The sequence below is a fragment of the Pelophylax lessonae genome (genome assembly GCF_965119305.1).
Source record: "Pelophylax lessonae genome assembly, chromosome: 4".
NCBI classification, from domain to species: domain Eukaryota; kingdom Metazoa; phylum Chordata; class Amphibia; order Anura; family Ranidae; genus Pelophylax; species Pelophylax lessonae.
Window position 1 is genome coordinate 410,748,842 of NC_138771.1, and position 19,657 is coordinate 410,768,498.

A 19,657-nucleotide genomic window follows, 5' to 3' on the forward strand; every position below is an offset into this window, starting at 1 on the left:
TACATAGATACAAAACGCATTTTGATAACAAAAAACACCAATCTTGTTTCATGTGTTTATTTTATACATTTTTTTTTTACAATTCTGCTTTAAAATCTAAAATGATTTTACCCCTACAGAATAAGGAAATTTACTCTGTAGAGTTTTTAACCGCACAAGTACATGAACAATCCTGTAATTTGGCATCCGTCAAACATACAGATTGCGCAAAAAATAAAGTAGCACAACTGCATACACCAGGTGGTGTAATTTTCTTGTAATTAGGGATTTTCAATTCAGCTTGTGTATTTGTGAAGCATGTGTGAATCATATGATGCAAAGAGGAAATAAATCTGCAATGTGAAAAAACTGGTAGTAGATAGAGACCATCTTTCCCCTGTCTGCTAGCAGTTTTACTGTGCAACTCAGTGTAAAGCCAAGCCACTAGCCAAAGACCAACAATGGCCGCCTACATGATTTAACATCACAGGTGTGCTTTAACAGGATTTAAAAAAAAAAACAAAAAAAAAAAACCGCATGCAATCTGCATTAGCAACAGGCTCCTCAGGACATATTTCGGTTCCCTGTTAAGATAAAGCAGAAAAAAAAAAAAAAAAAGTTAAGTTAAAAATGGTCAGAAATGTATTGTAAGCTAAAAAAAAAAAAAAAAAAAAAAAAAAAAATTGATTTTTGCCTTACCATAAAATCCTTCTGATTTTCATTGATGGACACAGCTCCAGAATCTGCTTGACCATTGGGTTATGCTGCTCCTTACAGGAGTAGGACACTAGGCAGGAAAAAGCTTTACCACGCCTATGGGGCAGTCCCGGGGGATATACTCCCTCTCTCTGCTATAGGCAATCAGTTTTGTTGCAAGCAATGTCAGACGAAAAACCCAACCCAATAGAGCAGTGGGTGCTGTATCCATCAATGATCATCAGAGAAAAGGATTTTATGGTAAGACAAAAATCCAATTTTCCCTTTCGTTCATTGACGGACACAGCTCCAGAATCTTCTTGACCATTGGGACGTCCCAAAGCAGTGTTAAACATAAGTGGGAAAAATACAGCAGAAAAAAATTCTCAAAGGCTAAATCTAGCCAACCAGGTAAGATGGAGGTTAAAGCGGAGTTCCGGGCACAGAAGTCATTTTTTAACAAACATACCCCCGGGACAGTCAGGGCTAGCACATTCCACAATTGCTAGCCTCTGATCTGTCCCGGTTCGCACTTACCTTTTAGAAGAAATACTTATAAAATTTCTTCCACAGCGTTTCCATCTCTCTTGTGGGCAGCTGAAGCCGGCGCGGTCCTCTTCTGTGTCTTCTTCCGCGTCTTCTTGTCCCAGAATGCGCCTGCACCGGCCCCTCTCGTCACTTCCGGTGCGGCGCCGCATTCCTAAACAGCTTCTGGGCATGCGGCGTCGCCCGGAAGTGACGAGCGGGGCCGGTGCCGTCGCATTGATTCCTGGGAGCGATGACGTTCAGCTCCCAGGAATCATCGCAGCGCAGGAAGTGACAGCGGAGCTGCGGCGCTGAGGGAGGAAGTACCCTGAGGTGAGTATTTACGATCGTCAATTACAAGGTGAGTTTTTAAAAAAAAAAAAAAAAAAAAAAAACCTAACTATCCAATTCCTTTTCAGGTTATGCTGAACTAGCGGATGGGCACAAAAAAAAAAAAAAAAAAAAATCGATTTTGTGCCCGGAACTCCGCTTTAACCAGGAACAACTGGAGCTCACCTAAAAATACACCCTCAAAGAGGACCAGATCCTTATAAACAGCAGCCTGCAAAACCTTGCGGCCCAAAGCAGCATCTGCAGATGCCAAAACATCCACTTTATAAAATTTTGTGAAAGTGTGCCACAGACGACCAGGTGGCCCCCGTGCAAACCTGCATCAATAACTGATGCCTGATGATGGGAGGCCCAAGAGACACTATGCGCCTGAGTAGAAATGTGCCTTAACAGGGAAAGGAGGAACCTGACCCCTGATTGTACAGGCCTGCACCACTGTCTGATCCATCTGGGAATGGTCATGGCAGACGCAGCCAACCCTTTTCGGGGTCCATCCGTAAGTACAAATAGTGAGTCTGATTTCCTAAACTACTCCATAGCCACTAGGTACACCCTGATTGCCTGAGCCACATCCAGAGAATGGAAGGCAACATCATGTCTTCATGCAGATGGAAACCAAAAACAACCTTAGGAAGGAACGACTGATAGGGGTGAAGCACCACTTTATCTCTTAACAACCAGGCAAGGTGAACGACAAGACAACGCTCCCAGCTCATACACCCTGCATGCAGAAGTAATAGCCATCAAGAAGGCTAACTTCTGGAACAAATAAGCAGAGGAATCCCACAAATTTTCGAAAAGTGGTTTCTGGAAAAACCACAGCACCAAACTGAGGTCCCACGGAGGCAACGGAGACTGCACTGGAGGAGCCAAAGTGGGGAACCCCTATAATAAAAGGTGCAAATCAAAGAATGCGTGGTCAAACGACTTTGAAAGAAAACCGCCAAGGCCAGACGCTGCTCAACACCTCGGTGGAGAAAAGCCAAACTCTGAGCCACCGAAAAGGAGCGGGGATGAACCAAGAGATTCACAATGCAATGTACGCTTCGCTTTCCAAATGCAATGGTAAATCGTCCTACAGTTAGATTTGCTAGCTTTTAGCAGCGTGGGAATCACAGATTCAGACAACCCTCTATCCTTCAGCACCTGGCTTTCGACAGCCAAGCCATTAAACCAGCAACTGTAAAGCAAGATGGAAGATTGGCCCTTGGGCCAACAGATCTTCTTTGAGGGGGAAATCTCCAAGGAGAATCGGCGACCAACCATATCAAGACTGGTGAGGCCAGTCTGGAGCCACTAGGTTGACCTGAACCTCTTGTCTCGATCCTTCGCAGGAGTCTTGGTAGAAGTTTTGGCAGAAGTTTTTAGAGAGGGAAAGGTGTATCTGACGATACTGGCCCCAAGGAGCCACCAGTGTGTCTGTGACGTTGGCCAGATAATCCCGAGACCGTGCCACAAACCTCTGCACCTTCCTGTTGAGACGAGAGGCAAAACAGGTCCAACTCGGGAGTTCCCCACTGGAGACACAACTGAGAAAACGCCTCCTGATGAAGTGACCATTCGCCCTGGTCCAATGCCTGACGACAGATAATCCGCCTGCCAATTTTCCACCCTTGGAAACGGCACAACAGAGGGCTGTAACAAAGCATTCTGCCCACCTTAGAATGTCTGCTATTTCCAGAGCCGCCAGGACACTTCATGTGCCCCCTTGGTGATTGACATAAGCCACGGCGGTGGCCTTGTCCGATTGAAACATTGCCGGACATTCCTGAAGGCGATTCGTCCAATAAGCTGGACAAAGTGATGTCAAGAACGCCACTCCACCCAGACAGATTGGCACCTGTGGTGACCACCGTCCAGTACAGGGGAAGGAAAGAGCTTTCCCTGTTGAAGCGCCGGAGAGAGAAACCACCAAATCAGGGACCCGCTTGTACCCCGGCTCAACAGGATCAGATTGTCTAGAGACTATGGATTCTTGCTCCAGCTGGCAAGAATCTCCTTTTGCAGAGGTCATGAGTGGAACTGTGCAAAGTGAAACGCCTCGAAGGCAGACACCATGAGGCTCAGCACCCGCATGCAAGTCCTGTGAGGTGATCAACTGCTGGACAACAGGAGCCAAATTGTATCCTGTGGCTTTGGGAGTTTGTCCCAAGGGAGAAACACCCTGGCTGGGGCCGAGTCCAGAGGCACACCCAGATAATCCAACTTGGTGGATGGAACCTGAGCACTTTATGAAGACTTGAACAATCACCCCTTGTAGTAGCAAGTCTTGCACCACCCTGAAGAGATCTTGCCGGCGGTCTGGGGATAAACGCAGATTGAAAGGAAAGAACCTCTCTGGGAGGATAAGCCCGAAACTCGATCTTGTAGCCAGACCAAATCAGCTTGTGGACCCCACTTGTCTGGAATCAGGGAGGTCCACGGGTCCGGGAGGGACCAGACCAGAACCTATTGCAACCTCCAGGAGGAGGTGCTTATAGACTTCGATCCCTTGTTTTGAGATCCTGCTTAATGATATCATCCAGGCAGGATCCAAACAGGCAATCCCCCCACAAAAGGAAGATCAGATAAGGCCGCCTTGGAAGTCCGGTCTGCATTCAGCAATATCCTGCACCGAAGGACCACTGCTGTAACGGACAGCCTGGAGACTAGGGGAGCCGCATCCAGAGAGACATCACAGACGAACTGCAACCCCTGGACCAACTGGCCTGCCAGCTCCGCAAAGGCAAGGAGAAGCTGTTTCCCTCCCCCCCCCCCCCCTCCAGATCCTGGCACAAAATTCCCACCTCGACAGTCTGGGGCACCAAGGCTATGGTGAACACCAGCCTAAAGAACTGAACCGGCCACAGTAAACATGTGGCTGACAAAAGTCTCGGCTCTCCTGTTAAAGGGATCTTTAAAAAGCAGGAGACTCCTCCACCGGAATTAGGGTGGATTTATTCAGCCTGGAAACCTGTGAGTCCACAACAGGTGGGGCTGTCCCAATTATTCAACAGGGACTACTCAAAGAGATCCCGTCTAGCGAAAACGCTTAGGCACCGCCATATTGCGTTTAGGACAACCCCACTGACTCGTGACAATTTTGTCAAAGTAGGCGGGAAAAGAAAATACCTTTGCTGCTTTTGAGGAGCTGCAGGTACCAAAAAGGGACCGGCGACTCAGACGCAGCCGCCTACTCCATTTTTAAAGTTGTCTGACATCCGACAACGTGCGCGCAGTGATGATAGCCACCAAAAAAAGGCCACCTTCCGTGAAGCGCAAGCAGGGAAACCTCTCGAATATTTTCAAAGGGAGGCTTCTGTAGAGCTGACAGCATCACATTAAGATCCCAGGGCGGCAACGGAGCCCGCACTGGAGAAACCAAATGTCGGACACCCTGAAGAAAGGTACGCATCAGGGAGTGTGAGGCCAAAGGTCGTTGGAAATAGACCACCAAAGCCGATACCTGGCCCTTGATGGGAATACCTGGCCCTTGATGGTATTCAAGGCCAATTTTTGTTCAACCCTTTGTTAAAGGAAGGTTAAGATCTGATCCACCGAGAAGGAGCGGGGATGAACTCCAAGAGACCCACACCACACAATGTACGTCTTCCACGTACAATGGCAGATCTTCCAAGAAGTAGATTTCCTAGCTTTCAACAGTGTAGGAATCACTGACTCAGACAAACCTCCATCCTTCAGCACCAGGCATTTTCACAGCCAAGCCGTCAAAGTCAGTGACTGTAAAACAGGATAGGATAGAAGAAAAAGGGGAAAATCCATGCTTAGGATAAGTGAGAATGTGGACGTTTTGACTGCAGCCTACCTCTTTATTGTTGTCACACAAGTGAACAGCAAATAGAAGGTTGGATGGAGAGGTAAATGGCACTGTCAAGTGTCTGAAGGTGTATAAATTCGATAAATTAGAATTGCACTGTCCGAAGCAGATAAGTGTATGGATGAAAACTTAAACACTTAAGCTGGATACACACTATCCCAACTTTTGTGGTTAGATTTCCTTCAGATTTACCTTTTCTATGTAGTGCAAGGGCCTGCCAGATTGCATACAAATTGAAAGTGTTTAGGTTTGACCTCATATTATAAGGTTTTGGTAAGTCTAAAGGAAAAAGTCTTCAGAAAATCTTATAGTGTGTATGGCCCTTTAGTACAAAATATATCAAATAAAACCTCAAATAAATGCAGGTTTAACAAATAGCCAATAGTGATAAATACAAGTGATCCTCCTACAAGAATATAAAGTGACTAAGTGCCTTCAGTTGATAATTCAAATATACTTTGTGAACCAAGTGCAAATAGCAATCAGGGTACAAAGGAAAAGTGCTATAGTGACTGATTGTGAATAAGCTCCAATCAATAGAGCAAGCCTCAAAGGGGCAGGTGCAAATAGATACTGAGTAGTGTCACAAATTATAATCTAAATGAAAACGTGCTAATAATTAATAGTGCAAAGCGATGCGATTCCAAAGTCGCATGAAAGAAAGGGAACAGAAGTGAATAACCTCCCATCAATAGAGCAAGCCCCAAAGAGGGGCAGGTGCTGCATTTATTTGAGGTTTTATTGATATATTTTATACTAAGTGTTTATAAGTTTTCATCAACACACTTATCTGCTTGGGACAGTGCAATCATAATTTATCGAATTTATACACCTTCAGACACTTGACAGTGCCATTTACCTCTCCATCCAACCTTCTAGGATAGGATAGAAGATTTGTTCTTGGGACAGCAGATCCTCCCTGAGCGGAAGCCCCCAAGGATCATCGGCAACCAGCCATACCCCATCAGCGTACCAAGACTGGCGAGGTCAGACTGGACAGAATCCCTTCCTGCTTTGATCCTGCAGGTTGGAAGGGAAGACCTGTCCAGAGGATATGATCGAAACTCAAACTTGTAGCTGGAATGAATGACTTAGTGGACCCACTTGTCCTGCATCAGGGAGGTCCACTGATCTGGAAACCTGCAAAGACGTCCCCCCACCCCAGATATAGGTTAGGGCGCCCCTCCCATGTAGGGGAAGCCTTGTTCACAGGTCTGGTAGAACCTGCTCGTGGCTTGCCAGACCAGGTCCTCTTGGAACCCCTGGCGGAGGCTCTGAAGGGCTTAGATCACTTGTCCTGAAAAGAAAGGCCACCATCTGCGACAGGACGCCTTACCCTTGGAAGCCTGTGGAAGCCTGAGGAAAAAGAGTACTCTTTCCCCCCATGAGGCCTTTGAGGAGGTCATCCAAAGAAGCTCCAAACAGGCGATCCCCCGCAAATGGAAGATAAGATGAGACCTTCTTAGAAGCCTGGTCCAGCATTTCGGCCAGATAATACACCACAGGACCACTGCTGAGACAGACCGTCTAGAAATCAAGGGAGCTGTATCCAAAGGGGAGTCAGATACAAACTGTAGACCTTGGACCAAACTGATCCACCAGCTCCACAAAGGCAGGGGGGGAGCTGTTTCCCCCTCCAGGTCCTGGCGTAGAAGTTTTGCCCACTCTGTCACAACTTGCAACACCAGGGCAATAGTAAATACAGGCCTAAGCACCAAACCAGCTACAGTGAAAATATGGTGGGACAAGGCCTCCGACAGCTTATCAGCCGAATCTGAGAAGACCAGGGACTCTTCAACCAGGATTACAGTGGATTTATTCAACCTGGAAACCAAGGAGTCCACTACAGGAGGAACCATCCATTTTTTAAAGGAGGGAATCTTCATAGGTGACCGCATTGCAAAAGGCTTAGGGATTGCAAAAGTGCGTTTCGGGCACCCCCACTGTTTTGTGACAAAATGGTCAAAGATGGCAGGAAGGTTGAACACCCATGCCGCTTTGGAGGACCTGTGGGGGCCAAAGGTGACCCGCGTCTCCGATGCTGCGTTAGTCGCATCCTGCATCTCTAAGGTTTCCCGCACTGATACAATCAGCGCATCCACTAGCTCCTTTCATGTGCGGCTAGAGAAGCAGAGGAATCATCCTCACTATCTGAGCACACAGGGTGCATGGACGCAGACCCTGAAGGGTAACTCACATCCGCGGCGGCCGAATCAGATTCTGGATCTGGAGAGAGGTAGCAGGAGAAGGCAGGGGATGCTTTTTGCTAGCCCGTTTGCCCAGGACCAAACCTACCTTGGACACCAAGGACTCCAGGATCGCCGTCAGTGCAGTCAGTTGTTGGGACTGGGAGGGCCCGACAGCCTCAGATCAGGTGGTGAAAAATGCACCAGGGACTCCATGAATATAGAGGGGAACCCACACAGTTAAAAAAAAAAAAAAAAAAAAAAAGTGTAGAACACTGCAAAGGACACTCCACCGCGCCGGCGGCAGCACAAGGCCCAGCACAGAGCACTACTGCTGCAACAGCAGAGAGCGAGAACCCAGAAAACAGACCCACCACCGGTCAGGTGCTCACAGGACCAAAGTAACTGCACTCCATGCAGCGATTAGGAAGAGGAATATCCAGGGATCAGCAATAAGAGGCAGAGGAGGGGCTCCCACCGCCCATCCGGCTCTAAACATGGCCGCCGTTATTTTCAATGGGAAGCCACAAGAAAATGGCCGCCGAAGCAACACAAACATGGCGGCCGATCTGTAGCATAAAAGGCTATAAGAAAATGCTGGCACCAAGCGGCTCCAGGGGGCACCCCAGAAGCTCGAACCAGCTAGGAAGGGGGGCCCTGGCAGGTGCCCCCACCAGACCCATCCCCCTCCCAAGGTTTGATCGTTCGGTCGCCGGTGTTTTCCCCCCAATCACCAGCTCAACACCCCAGGCTGACCTTAAAAGCTAGGTCAACCCCAGGGAGGGGCAAATGGTCTGCAGAAGACCACCGAGAAAGGGGGAGGGGGGCTGCCTGGGTTGATCTACACCTAGTTGTAGAAACTTCAACAGGGGAGAGACAGAAAAGGGGTTGAGAGAAACATTCCCAGAAGTAGATTTCCTAGCTTTCAACAGCGTAGGAATCATCGAATCAGACAGCCCTCTGTCCTCCAGCACCTAGCTTTCAATAGCCAGGCCATTAAAGCCAGTGGATGGAAGATTGGTCCCAGAGACAGAAGATCTTCCCTAAGAGGAAGTTTTCAAGGGACGTCTGCTACCAGCCTTACCAGGCCTGCGGAACAAGACCGGCGAGGCCAGTCTAGTGCCACCAGAATGACTGGAATCCCTTCTACCTAGATTCTGCGTAGCAGTCTCGACAAATTGTATTGGGGTCAGTATTGTCTGAATTATGCCTTGCCTCCAAGGGGCCACCAGAGCGTCTGCGGCATCGGACAGAGGATCCTGAGACCTTGACACGAACCTCTGCACCTACCTGTTGACAGGAAGCCAGCAGGTCCAGATCAGGGTCCCCCAAAGAAGACAGTTGATGAAATACCTTCGGGTGAAGAGACCATCCAACGTCTGCCGACTGACAGTCGGCTTGCCAATTCTCTGCCCCCGGAACGTGCGCAGCAGAGAGGGCTGGAACATATCGCTCTGCCCAACTCAAGATGCCTGCCACTTCCCGGGCTGCCAGGGCACTCTTTGTGCCCCCTTGATTATTGACATATGCCACAGCTGTTAGCATTGTCCAATTGTAGGGATGCCACAGCTGTTAGCATTGTCTGATTGTAGGGAGGCTCTGTGCGGATACAGACGATCCGTCCATTGAGACAACGTTTGATCTCCCGAATTTCCAGAATGTTGATCGCCAACCTGGACTCCTCCCGAGCCCAGATGCCTCAAAAGTGGAGACAATCAGACCCAACTCTTGCATGCAAGTCCTGAGTGATGATCGATGGTTGGACAACATGAGCCGAACAGCATCCTATAGTTGTCTGAGGAAGAAACACCCAGGCTGATGCTGAATCAGACACCAGGGCTGAGGGTGAATTAGATTATAATGGGGCAGACAGGTCAGACAGGGGTCAGCCCCTATTGGTGGGTGGAATGGGGAAAGATGGGAGGAGAGTTATGGCAGAGGATAAGAAGGTTCCCATGTTACAAACAACTATTGGAAATGGTACTATTTGTACTAAAATAAATATGCAAAATAAGTGTGCAAAATGCGACAATGAATTAAAGTGCGATTCCTTTTAATGAATAAATGTTTTAGTGTGGTACATGTTACGCTATGGGTCCCCCTTGTTTTCATTACATGTGATCTTGATATGAGGAAGCGTTGACCCTTATTGACAAGCTAATGCCAGGATCTGGAGGCGGATTGCCATTGGATAGTGGAGGATCACTTGATTTGTTCCAAGCGCTTGAACTTTATAACAAGGGTACGTTTTCAATACCTAGGGGAGCACGGCGGTGTGGTGAAGGCTCTTTGTGGTATTTTGGTGAAATGAAGAGGATCCGTCTTGGGTCTATCCCACACTATTTTCAATTTTCCCATTGCCTTGGACAAAGACTTGTATTACCATTTGTTGCATGCTGACTAGCCAACAGGACATTATGCTGATTAAGATCATACTTTATTTTATTCATTTATTTGAATTTCCGACATATTCACTGCTCTTGGAAACAAGGGCGTATTAGCGCTGCTAGTGCATATATGGGCCTGTGGTTATATACGCACCTTTTTAGATAATGAATTAAAGTGTTTGTTCACCAATGCCAGAAGTCTGTCAAGCAAAATAGGTGAGTTGTGGCTCACGGCCAAAGTTAAAAAAGCTATAAGAAAAGAGCTTTAAAAAATATAGAAATGAAGGGAACACTATTGTTGAATTGTTATAAAAGAATATAACAGAACATGTAAAAAAGGAAATCAAGGACGCAAAAATTCAAAATGAACGACAGATTGCAAAAGATAGGACAAACCAAGAAATTCTTCAAAATATATTTACTGTTTTTTGTTGGTTGAGCCGGATGGACTTGTGGACTTTTTTCAACCTGACTATGTAACTATGAATCCAGAGTCAGCCCCAAGTAGTCCAGCTTTTTGGACGAAGACAGTGCCGATTTCTGAAAATCCAGTGTCCACCCGAACTCCTGCAGAGTTCGCACCATAACGGAAAAGTCGGCTTCTAGAGCCGTCCAGAGATCATCCAGGTAACCTAGTACAGCAATCCCCTTCTGCCGTAACAAGGCGAACACTGGGGCCAAAATCTTTTGTGAACACCGGAGGAGCTGAGGCGAGACCAAAGGGTAGTGCCACGAATTTAAAGTGCTCCTCGCCCATGGCACAACGAAGAAAACGCTGATGCCCTACATATATTGGAATATGAAGGTAAGCATCTTAAGATTGATAGAAGCCAGCAATCTCCTTGATGAAGGAAAGCTACTACTGTGTGGATGGACTCCATTCAAAATTTCTGAACCTGCACAAAAGTGGTTCAGAGCCTTGGGATTGGACAAACCTTGCCTTTCTTCTTGGGAACTGTAAAAAAAATTGGATTAAAAACCTTAGAAATGCTCCGCCTCAAACACAATAACTCCTTGTGCCAACAGGTCCTGCACTGCTCCATAGAGGCCCTGTAGCCGCCCTGGAGACAGGCTTAAGTTCGGAGGCAAGGACTGAAACTCTGTCTTGTAACCGAACCAGTTTGTGGACCCATTTGTCCTAAATGATCGAGGTCCACGAATCTGGAAAGAAGCAAAGTCGTCAACCCACCCCAAACGCTTGTGAGGGCGCCCCCCTTTAGGCTGGGGAAGGCTTATCTGTGGAACCAGAAGTGCCCACTTTGGACTTACCATTCCAGGGTCTCTTGGAGCCTGCCGCAAAGTTACGGGTGAATCTCGAGCCCTTTTTCAGCGATCCAGACAGACGAAAGGGCCGCTTGTGAGCCGAAAAGGGAACCCCGCTTAGGTCGAGGTTCCTTTCCCTTAGCAGCTTGCGGAAGCAATGTACTCTTACCCTTCGTAAGACCCTTAATGATCTCTTCCACAGAGGCACCGAACAGACGGTCACCTACAAAAGATCAGTCAGCACCTTTTTAGAAGCCTGGTCAGCTGACCAGTACTTCAACCAGATCATGCGGGGAAGGATTAGCGCCGTCACAGAAACCCTGCCGGCTAAGTGGGCGGCATCCAGGGATGCATCACAAATATACTGTAACCCTTGGATGAACTGATCTGCCAGCTCAGAAGTGTGTCGACTGCCCTCCAGATCCTGGCACAAAATCTTAGCCCATTCTGTTAAGGTTTGGGATACCAAAGTGATAGTAAACACCGGTCTTAAAATTGAACCAGCCACGGTGAAGAGGTACTGGACCAGTCTCAGCTCGTTTGTCCACGCGGTCCTTTAAAGACAGGGAATCCTCCACCGGCAAAAGTGTGGCCTTATTCAGCCTGGAAACCTGAAAATCCACCGACAGTGAAACTCTTCGCTTCTTCAGAAGAGACTCCTCAAAGAGATATCTCCTAACAAAACGCTTAGGTATTCCAACCATGCATTTCAGGGAACCCCACTGACTAGTGACATCTCGTCAAAATAGGCAGGAAAGGGAAACACCTTGGATGACCTGCAGTTGCCAGACATCGCTGACTTAGCTGAGTCCTCCCAACTCCAACAATTAGGACCTCCACCAGCGCTTTTTCATGCGCGGCTGTGTAGGTCTCCTCATCTTCACCATTGTAGCACTCAGCGTGCGTGGATTCAGACCCAGTGGGCTGACTCTCGTCCGTGGCGGCCAAATCCACCTCCGAATGGCTGCTCCGCAAAGAAAAAACGGAATTTTTGTAAAATCTTACCTGTAAAATTCCTTTCTCTGAGTCCTCCGACAGTCGCCGCCTCTTCATATTCGTCACATATGGGGGTATTAGACTTTGCTCCGAAGGAGTAGCTAGGCAACAGAATATGTTAACATTAAAGCTTTTAACATATCCCACCCTCAAGGGGTGGTCCCCTCAGTCAATACCCTCCTACTTCCTGCAACCATATCTCAGTTTTAGTGGAATAGCAGTAGAGTATACAACCAAACCCCAAAAGAGGGGCGGGGGCGGCGACTGTCGGAGGACTCAGAGAAAGGAATTTTACAGGTAAGATTTTACAAAAATTCCGTTTTCTCTTACGTCCTCCGACAGTCGCCGCCTCTTCATATTCGTCACATATGGGGACGTCCCAAAGCAGTGCAAACATGAGGGGTGGGAAACGCATCCGCGCCGAAAGGCAACGCAGTCTCCGCATCAAAGAAAGGAACCTTACCAAAGGAAGGAAACCAGCTGGGCAACAGAAAAAAACAAGTGCTCAACAGGAGCAACAACCCAGGAAAAGACAAAAAACCAGGGGATACAAAACTTATCCCAACAGCCAGAGGTCCCCAACAAGGGACCCTAGGGAACCGCCGCACTAAGAACCTTGCGGCCAAAGGAAGCATCCGCCGATGCCTGAACATCTACTTTGTAGAATCTTGTAAACGTGTGTACGGTCGACCAGGTCGCCGCCTTACACACCTGGGCTACAGAAGCCCCATGACGACAGGCCCAAGACGTACTCAAAGATCTAGTAGAGTGCGCCTTCACAGGCACAGGGGGAACCTTCCCCTGCAAAGCATAGGCCTGTTCAATGGTCTGCCTGATCCATTTTGCGATGGTAGAGGCCGAAGCCGCCATGCCCTTCCGAGGACCCTCTGGAAGAACAAACAAGGAGTCCGTCTTTCGAAAAGACTCAGTCGATTTAAGGTAAACCCTTATCGCCCGAACAACATCCAGAGAATGCAATCTCACCTCCTTTGGATGTTTAGGCTTCGCGCACAGCGAAGGTAAGACAATATCCTCATTAAGATGGAATTCCGAAACTCGTTTCGGAAGAAAAGAAGAAGGATTAGGTCGCAAGACCACCTTATCCAAATGAACAACCAGGTACGGAGACTTGCAGGACAAAGCTGCCATCTCCGACACTCTGCGAGCCGAAGTGATCGCCACCAAAAAGGCGACCTTTTTGGACAACATAGACAACGAGATCTCCCTGATCTGTTCAAAAGGAGCACGTTGCAGCACAGACAGAACGAGATTCAAGTCCCAAGGGGGCAAAGGATCCCTCCTAGGAGGAACCAGATGCCGCACACCCTGAACAAAAGTGCCAACCAAGGAGTTGGAAGCCACGGGACGTTGAAACAGAACGGCCAGAGCAGACACCTGACCCTTTATCGTAGCCAGCGCCAAACGCTGATCAACACCCGTTTGAAGAAAAGACAGCACACGGGAAACCGAGTACGTGCGGGGTGAAAACCCCCTGGACTCACACCAGGCAAAATAGGCCTTCCAAGTACGGTAATAAAACTTCCGAGGAAGACTTCCTCGCGTTGATCAAAGTATGAACGACCTCAGGAGAGAGACCCATCTCCTTCAGGACCTCGGTCTCAACAGCCAGGCCGTCAAAGCCAGCGACTGTAAAGCAGGATGGTATATCGGTCCTTGAGACAGTAGATCGTCTCGAAGAGGCAGACGCCACGGAGCGTTGACCGCCAGATTCACGAGGTCTGCGTACCAGGACCGGCGAGGCCAGTCCGGTGCCACAAGAATCACCGTGCTGCGTTCCGAGTGTAACCTGCGAAGGAACCTGGACAGCAACTGAATCGGTGGAAACGCGTACATCAGCCTGTACTGATGCCACGGGGCCACTAACGCGTCTGCCCGAGGGTCACGCGTCCTTGCCACGAACCTTTTCACCTTGTTGTTGAGACGAGACGCGAACAGGTCCACATCTGGAAGGCCCCACTTCACGCACAACATCCGGAAGACAGCCGGGTGGAGAGACCATTCCCCCTGATCCAGGGTCTGGCGACTCAGATAGTCCGCCTGCCAATTCTCCACTCCCGGAATGTGAACCGCCGTTATCGCCGGGACACGAGTCTCGGCCCAAGACAGAATGTCGGCCACTTCGAGCCGCTCGGGCACTCCTGGTGCCTCCTTGGTGGTTGATGTAGGCCACCGCCGTGGCATTGTCCGTCTGCACCCGAACCGGGCAGCCCTGCAGCCGGTCCGTCCAGCGATGAAGACAGAGATTTATCGCACGCAATTCCAGAAAGTTGATCGGAAGGGAAGACTCCCCCTCCGACCAAGTTCCCTGGGCGGATAGAACGCCCAGAACACCACCCCAGCCCGACAGGCTGGCATCCGTGGTGATCACCGTCCACGAGACAGGACGAAACGACTTGCCCCCGGACACCATCGGGGACTGGAGCCACCACAGAAGGTTTCTTCTGGTGCGATGACTCAACGAGATTTGAAGATCCAGAGATGGAGGATGCCCGTCCCACCTGGACAGGATCTCCGCTTGGAGACCCCGCGTGTGAAACTGGGCGAAGGGAATCGCCTCGAAGGCCGAGACCATCAATCCCAGACATCTCATGCACGTCCGCAGAGACGAGTGCGGAACGTCCCTGAGGGACCTGACTTCCTCCTGAAGAGTTCTGAGTTTGTCTTCCGGCAGGAAGACCTTCGCCTGCACCGAGTCCAGAATCATTCCCAGGTAGGGAAGACGAACTGACGGACTCAGTGTCGACTTTGGAAAATTTATCGTCCAACCAAACTCCTGCAGAGTTTGCATCGTGACAGCCAGGTCCTTCTCCAGACCCTGGCTGGTCGCAGACCGAACCAGAATGTCGTCCAGATACCCCAGGACAGAAACGCCCTGGGCCCTCAATAACGCCAGAACCGGTGCAAGCACCTTGGTGAAGACCCGCGGAGCCGAGGCGAGACCAAAAGGCAACGCCACGAACTGGTAGTGATCCTCCGCAATGGCAAATCGAAGGAACCTTTGGTGACCCTCGAAAATGGGGATGTGAAGATACGCATCCTTCAAATCGATGGAGGCCATGAATTCCCCCGGAACCAGGGCAGCCACCACCGACCGCAGGGATTCCATGCGGAACTTGCGAACCCGCACAGAGCGGTTCAGAGCCTTCAAGTCCAGAATTGGACGAACCTTGCCCTCCTTTCTGGGCACGGTGAACAGATTGGAATAAAACCCCCGAAATCTGTCCCGATGAGGCACCGGAGCCACCACTCCCTGAGCCCTCAGGTCCCGCACCGCCAGGTGCAGGTCCCGCAAACGCTCTGGAGACAGTTGAAGATTTGAGGGAAAAAATCTGCTCTCCGGCCGAGAGAGAAACTCGATCTTGTAACCAGATCGAACGATCTCCTGAACCCATCTGTCCCGCACACGGGCCAACAAGGGTTGAAGAAAACCGAGCAAGCGTCCCCCCACCCCAAAACTGGGTGAGGGCGCCCCTTCAGGCCGAACTGTTATGGGCTGCAGATCCGGATTGTCCGGACTTGTGTTTCCCAGACCAGGGCTTCTTCTGAGAGCCTTGACCTTTGAACGGCTTGCCCTTGTAGTGCGGCCGAAAGGCACGAAAGGACCCCTGAGGGGGCCGAAAATGAGCATGCTTCTTCCCAGAAGCCCCCTTAGCCTTGGGGAAATGGGGCAAGAGAGTGCTCTTACCCCCGGTGATCCCCTTAATCAACACATCCAAGGACTCCCCAAAAAAGCGAGACCCATCATAAGGCAGGTTGGCTAAGGTCTTACGTGAAGATTGGTCCACCGACCAACATTTTAACCAAACCAGGCGGCGAGACAACACCGCCACGCTGTGCACACGTGCAGCCAATGGAATCAGGTCCAGGTCCGCATCACACAGATACATGACACCCTGGTGGATTTGATCCACCATATCCAGGGTCGCCGGCGAGGCCGAGTCGGCCACTAGGACGCGCCTAAGCATCTGCGTCCAACTTGCGATCGCCTGGGCCGCCATGAGAGAAGCAAACAGAGCTTTAAGCATAGAACCCGTAACAGAATAAGTATGATGGGCAAGAGACTCCAGTCTCCTATCCGTGGCATCACGGAACACAGGGGAATCCTCTGCAGGAATCGCAGCGGCCTTGTTTAAAACCGCAATTGCGTGATCCACTGGGGGAGGCACACACCACCTTTCATCAGTGGAAGACGAGAAAGGATAACGCAGCTTGAACCTACTTGGTACAGCAAAAGGTTTGCGCAGATTGCGCCATTGATCCTTAACAGCGCGCTGAAAATCATCATTGCAGGGGAAAACCTGCGGCGTCCTGCGTTTTCTCTGCGTCCCATAGGTCGCCAAGGCAGCGGGGGGACACACTTCATCCTGCAAACGCAGTGTTTGTTTAATGGAAGCAATAAATTCATCCATGATTGCAAGCTCTTCAGGCGAGTCAGGGGGAGAGTTATCAACCCCCTCAACTTCAGCCTCCACCTCGGACCCCACTAGATCTAGGGAGGAGCGGGACCCCGATAAGGAGGCCCCCGCCATAATAACCCCATCACCTTCACCCTCAGAATCAGAGGAAAGAGCAATTCTGGGTCTTTTAGTAGATTGAGCAGCCACCAGCATCTGCACCTGAGCAGCAAGGCCAGCCACAATAGTGGCTAAATCCCCCCCTGGGGGGGAAACAGCGGTCCCCTGGCTTTCCACCAAGGCGGTAGGAAATTTGCCCTCCTGAGAATCCATTGCCCCTGTAATGCCAGACAATAAAGGGTTAACTGCCCCTTTAAGCAAGCGCGGCAAGCGCAGCCCACCGCACCACACTCAAGCACAATGAGACCCCCACAGGGAATATGCAAACTGAACACAGGCAATGGATAGCAAGAACAGAAGGATAAAACCTGAGGAGACCCTCGCCGCTGCTGCTGCCGCCTCGATCGGTGTTCCTGGAAAGAGGAAGTGATGCTGCCAGGGCGCTCTATGAAAGCCTATGGAGGCTACAAGAAAATGGCCGCCATGCATGTAAAACATGCGGCCGGAGCGAGTGTAGGCAAAATGGCGCCGTTTGGCGACGAAACCGCCGCTCCACAGTGCAGCAAAGCACACGTGACATCCTTGTATAGGAATACATGTCAGATCGCCGCAGCGATCGCTGTATATGCCCAAACATGCCAAAAAAAAACATGCCCCACAGCACACAGCTTCTCACACTGACCAGACTGACACACACAGTGTCACACAGCTCCCCCCCCCTTGCAGCCCACAGCATGCAGCCGAGAGATAGGGAGACAAGCAGTGTGAATAGAGGCAGGTTACACAGTCCCAGACTGACACCCCCCCAGACAGACAGGTCCCCACATAGATACACTTACCTCTCAATGGCGTGGGGGACCCGCACAGGCGAACAAGCCGCTGCACATGAGGCAGGGAGAGTCGCAATTCAAGACGCACCAAATGTGGGTTAAGAAACCGCACAGCGTCCAGTGAGGTAGCCACCTCACCAATCATCCCTGCACCGAACAGGGATGGGTCGTTCACTGTGCCAGGAGCGTTACCTGGCTGAACGCTCGATGGCAGGCTAAGAAGCCACTGACCCACGACCTGCGACCAGGGGGATCAGCCCGAGACCCAGCCCGCATGATCCTCTTCATCAGAAGAACTAACTAAAGCTGACAAAAATAACAGCTAAGTAAAGGTAGAGAGAAAACTCAAACAAAATTTCAAAAAGAAGAAAGAGTCTGGGGCAGAAAGCCCCAGCACAGGAAAAGCCAGCCACTCCTGACAAGCTAGACATTAAAACTGAGATATGGTTGCAGGAAGTAGGAGGGTATTGACTGAGGGGACCACCCCTTGAGGGTGGGATATGTTAAAAGCTTTAATGTTAACATATTCTGTTGCCTAGCTACTCCTTCGGAGCAAAGTCTAATACCCCCATATGTGACGAATATGAAGAGGCGGCGACTGTCGGAGGACGTAAGAGAAAAATGTTTTATTTTTGAAAAAACGGGAGGCCCCTCCTTTCTGTGCACCACAAGAATCATCGCACCCACATATAAGCAGAGGAAGGATGTATACCCCCAGAGACTTACCACCCGAGCTGGAGAGCGCCAAAACGGTCTGCCAGACTGCTGAAAAGAGAAAGGAAATGCTGACCCGACACTAGAGGCCCCCGCAGCCTCAGCACTGCATCAGACTACAGGAAAATGGCCACTATTGAAACTCTGGGGAAACCAAAAACATGGGCGCTGGACTACACATAGATCGCTAGAGAATCCAGAATCCACGGCAAAATGGCAGCACCACGGGGCGCTGAACAGGGCCCTGGCTCCCACGGAAAGTTTCACAGACCCAAGGAGTGGACCCCCCCCCTCCCGGCAGCACCCAGGTACGGACACCCTTACAGGGGCTGACAACGGCATCCCCCACTGCTCCTCTGACCCAGCACCATGCACCCCCCCTAACCAAATTCAGCCATTCCCCCAAAAGGGGCCAGATGAGGGAACCTACTCAGGAGGTAACCCCGCAAAAGATGAGGAGGAAGGACACGGGGAGGGGCTACTATCCCCAGCAGTGGGCCCGCGACCAATCCAGCAAATCTGCAGGAAAGGAGGGGGCACTACTCACCATACCACGGGTCACCAGGCTGGCGCCACTCCCAGCAGTCCACCGCATCATCTTGGAATGGGGTTGTTGCAGCCTGAGGTACGCTGCGACTCTGGTCGTGACTGCTGTCCTGACCAGGGCTATGCGACCCCACAAGGCATTTTACTCGCCAGTCACCCCCCTTCCAGTGGGGCTAGGTCGCGACCAACCTAGCAAGGAGCTAATAGTTGGGTCGCACTCGCAGGCAAGACTGGGAAGACTAAGAATCTAGGATATCCAGTTCGCCGCCCAGTCCGGCTGTTGATTGTAAGTAATTCACACAGGAACAAAAAAGAAAATAAAAAAGTTGAAAGTTAAATTTAAATAGGAAAAAATGCAAGGACTGCAGATCCCAGCAGAAGGCCAGGTCCTTTCTCCTGACTAGGCAGAAAAAAAAACTCATACAGCAGGAAGTGATGGTATACCCTCTGGGATTGCCCCAGGGTGTAACCAGAAAGGTTTCTGCCTAGTCCTACTCCTGAAGACAGACAGCATAAAGCCCACTGGTCTGAAGAATTTAAGCTGTGTCAGTGAACGAAAGAGAAAAGGTAAGTTTTTTTTTAAAATGAAATGATGAAAGAAAATGTTAAGCTCATCTGCTCTGGGCAATGGTTTTGCATACAGCAGGCCTGATTGTGCCATTCTTGGCCCCCCGCCAGCACTCCCTGCTCCTCCTCTTCACCAAGCAGAGAAGCCGCTTGCTATGGTGGCACTCATGTGTGTTCACTCCCGGGCCCCACTGTGTCCATAAGACACACAGAATAGGGCGTGGCCCTACCACCTGTTGCGGCTGTAAATGACAATGTAGTGGAT

General features: G+C 50.1%; 1 protein-coding gene across 1 annotated transcript in view; it reads right to left on the bottom strand.

Annotated features, from left to right (window-relative positions):
• Positions 1-488: 488 nt before the first annotated feature.
• HMMR (hyaluronan mediated motility receptor) overlaps positions 489-19,657 on the bottom strand; it is a 142,770-nt gene continuing 123,601 nt past the window's right edge. The window contains exon 18 of the mRNA XM_082252649.1: positions 489-563. Within this exon, the coding sequence (XP_082108775.1) occupies positions 544-563 (20 nt within the window). The 3' untranslated portion in view covers positions 489-543. The remainder of the gene's footprint in view (positions 564-19,657) is intronic.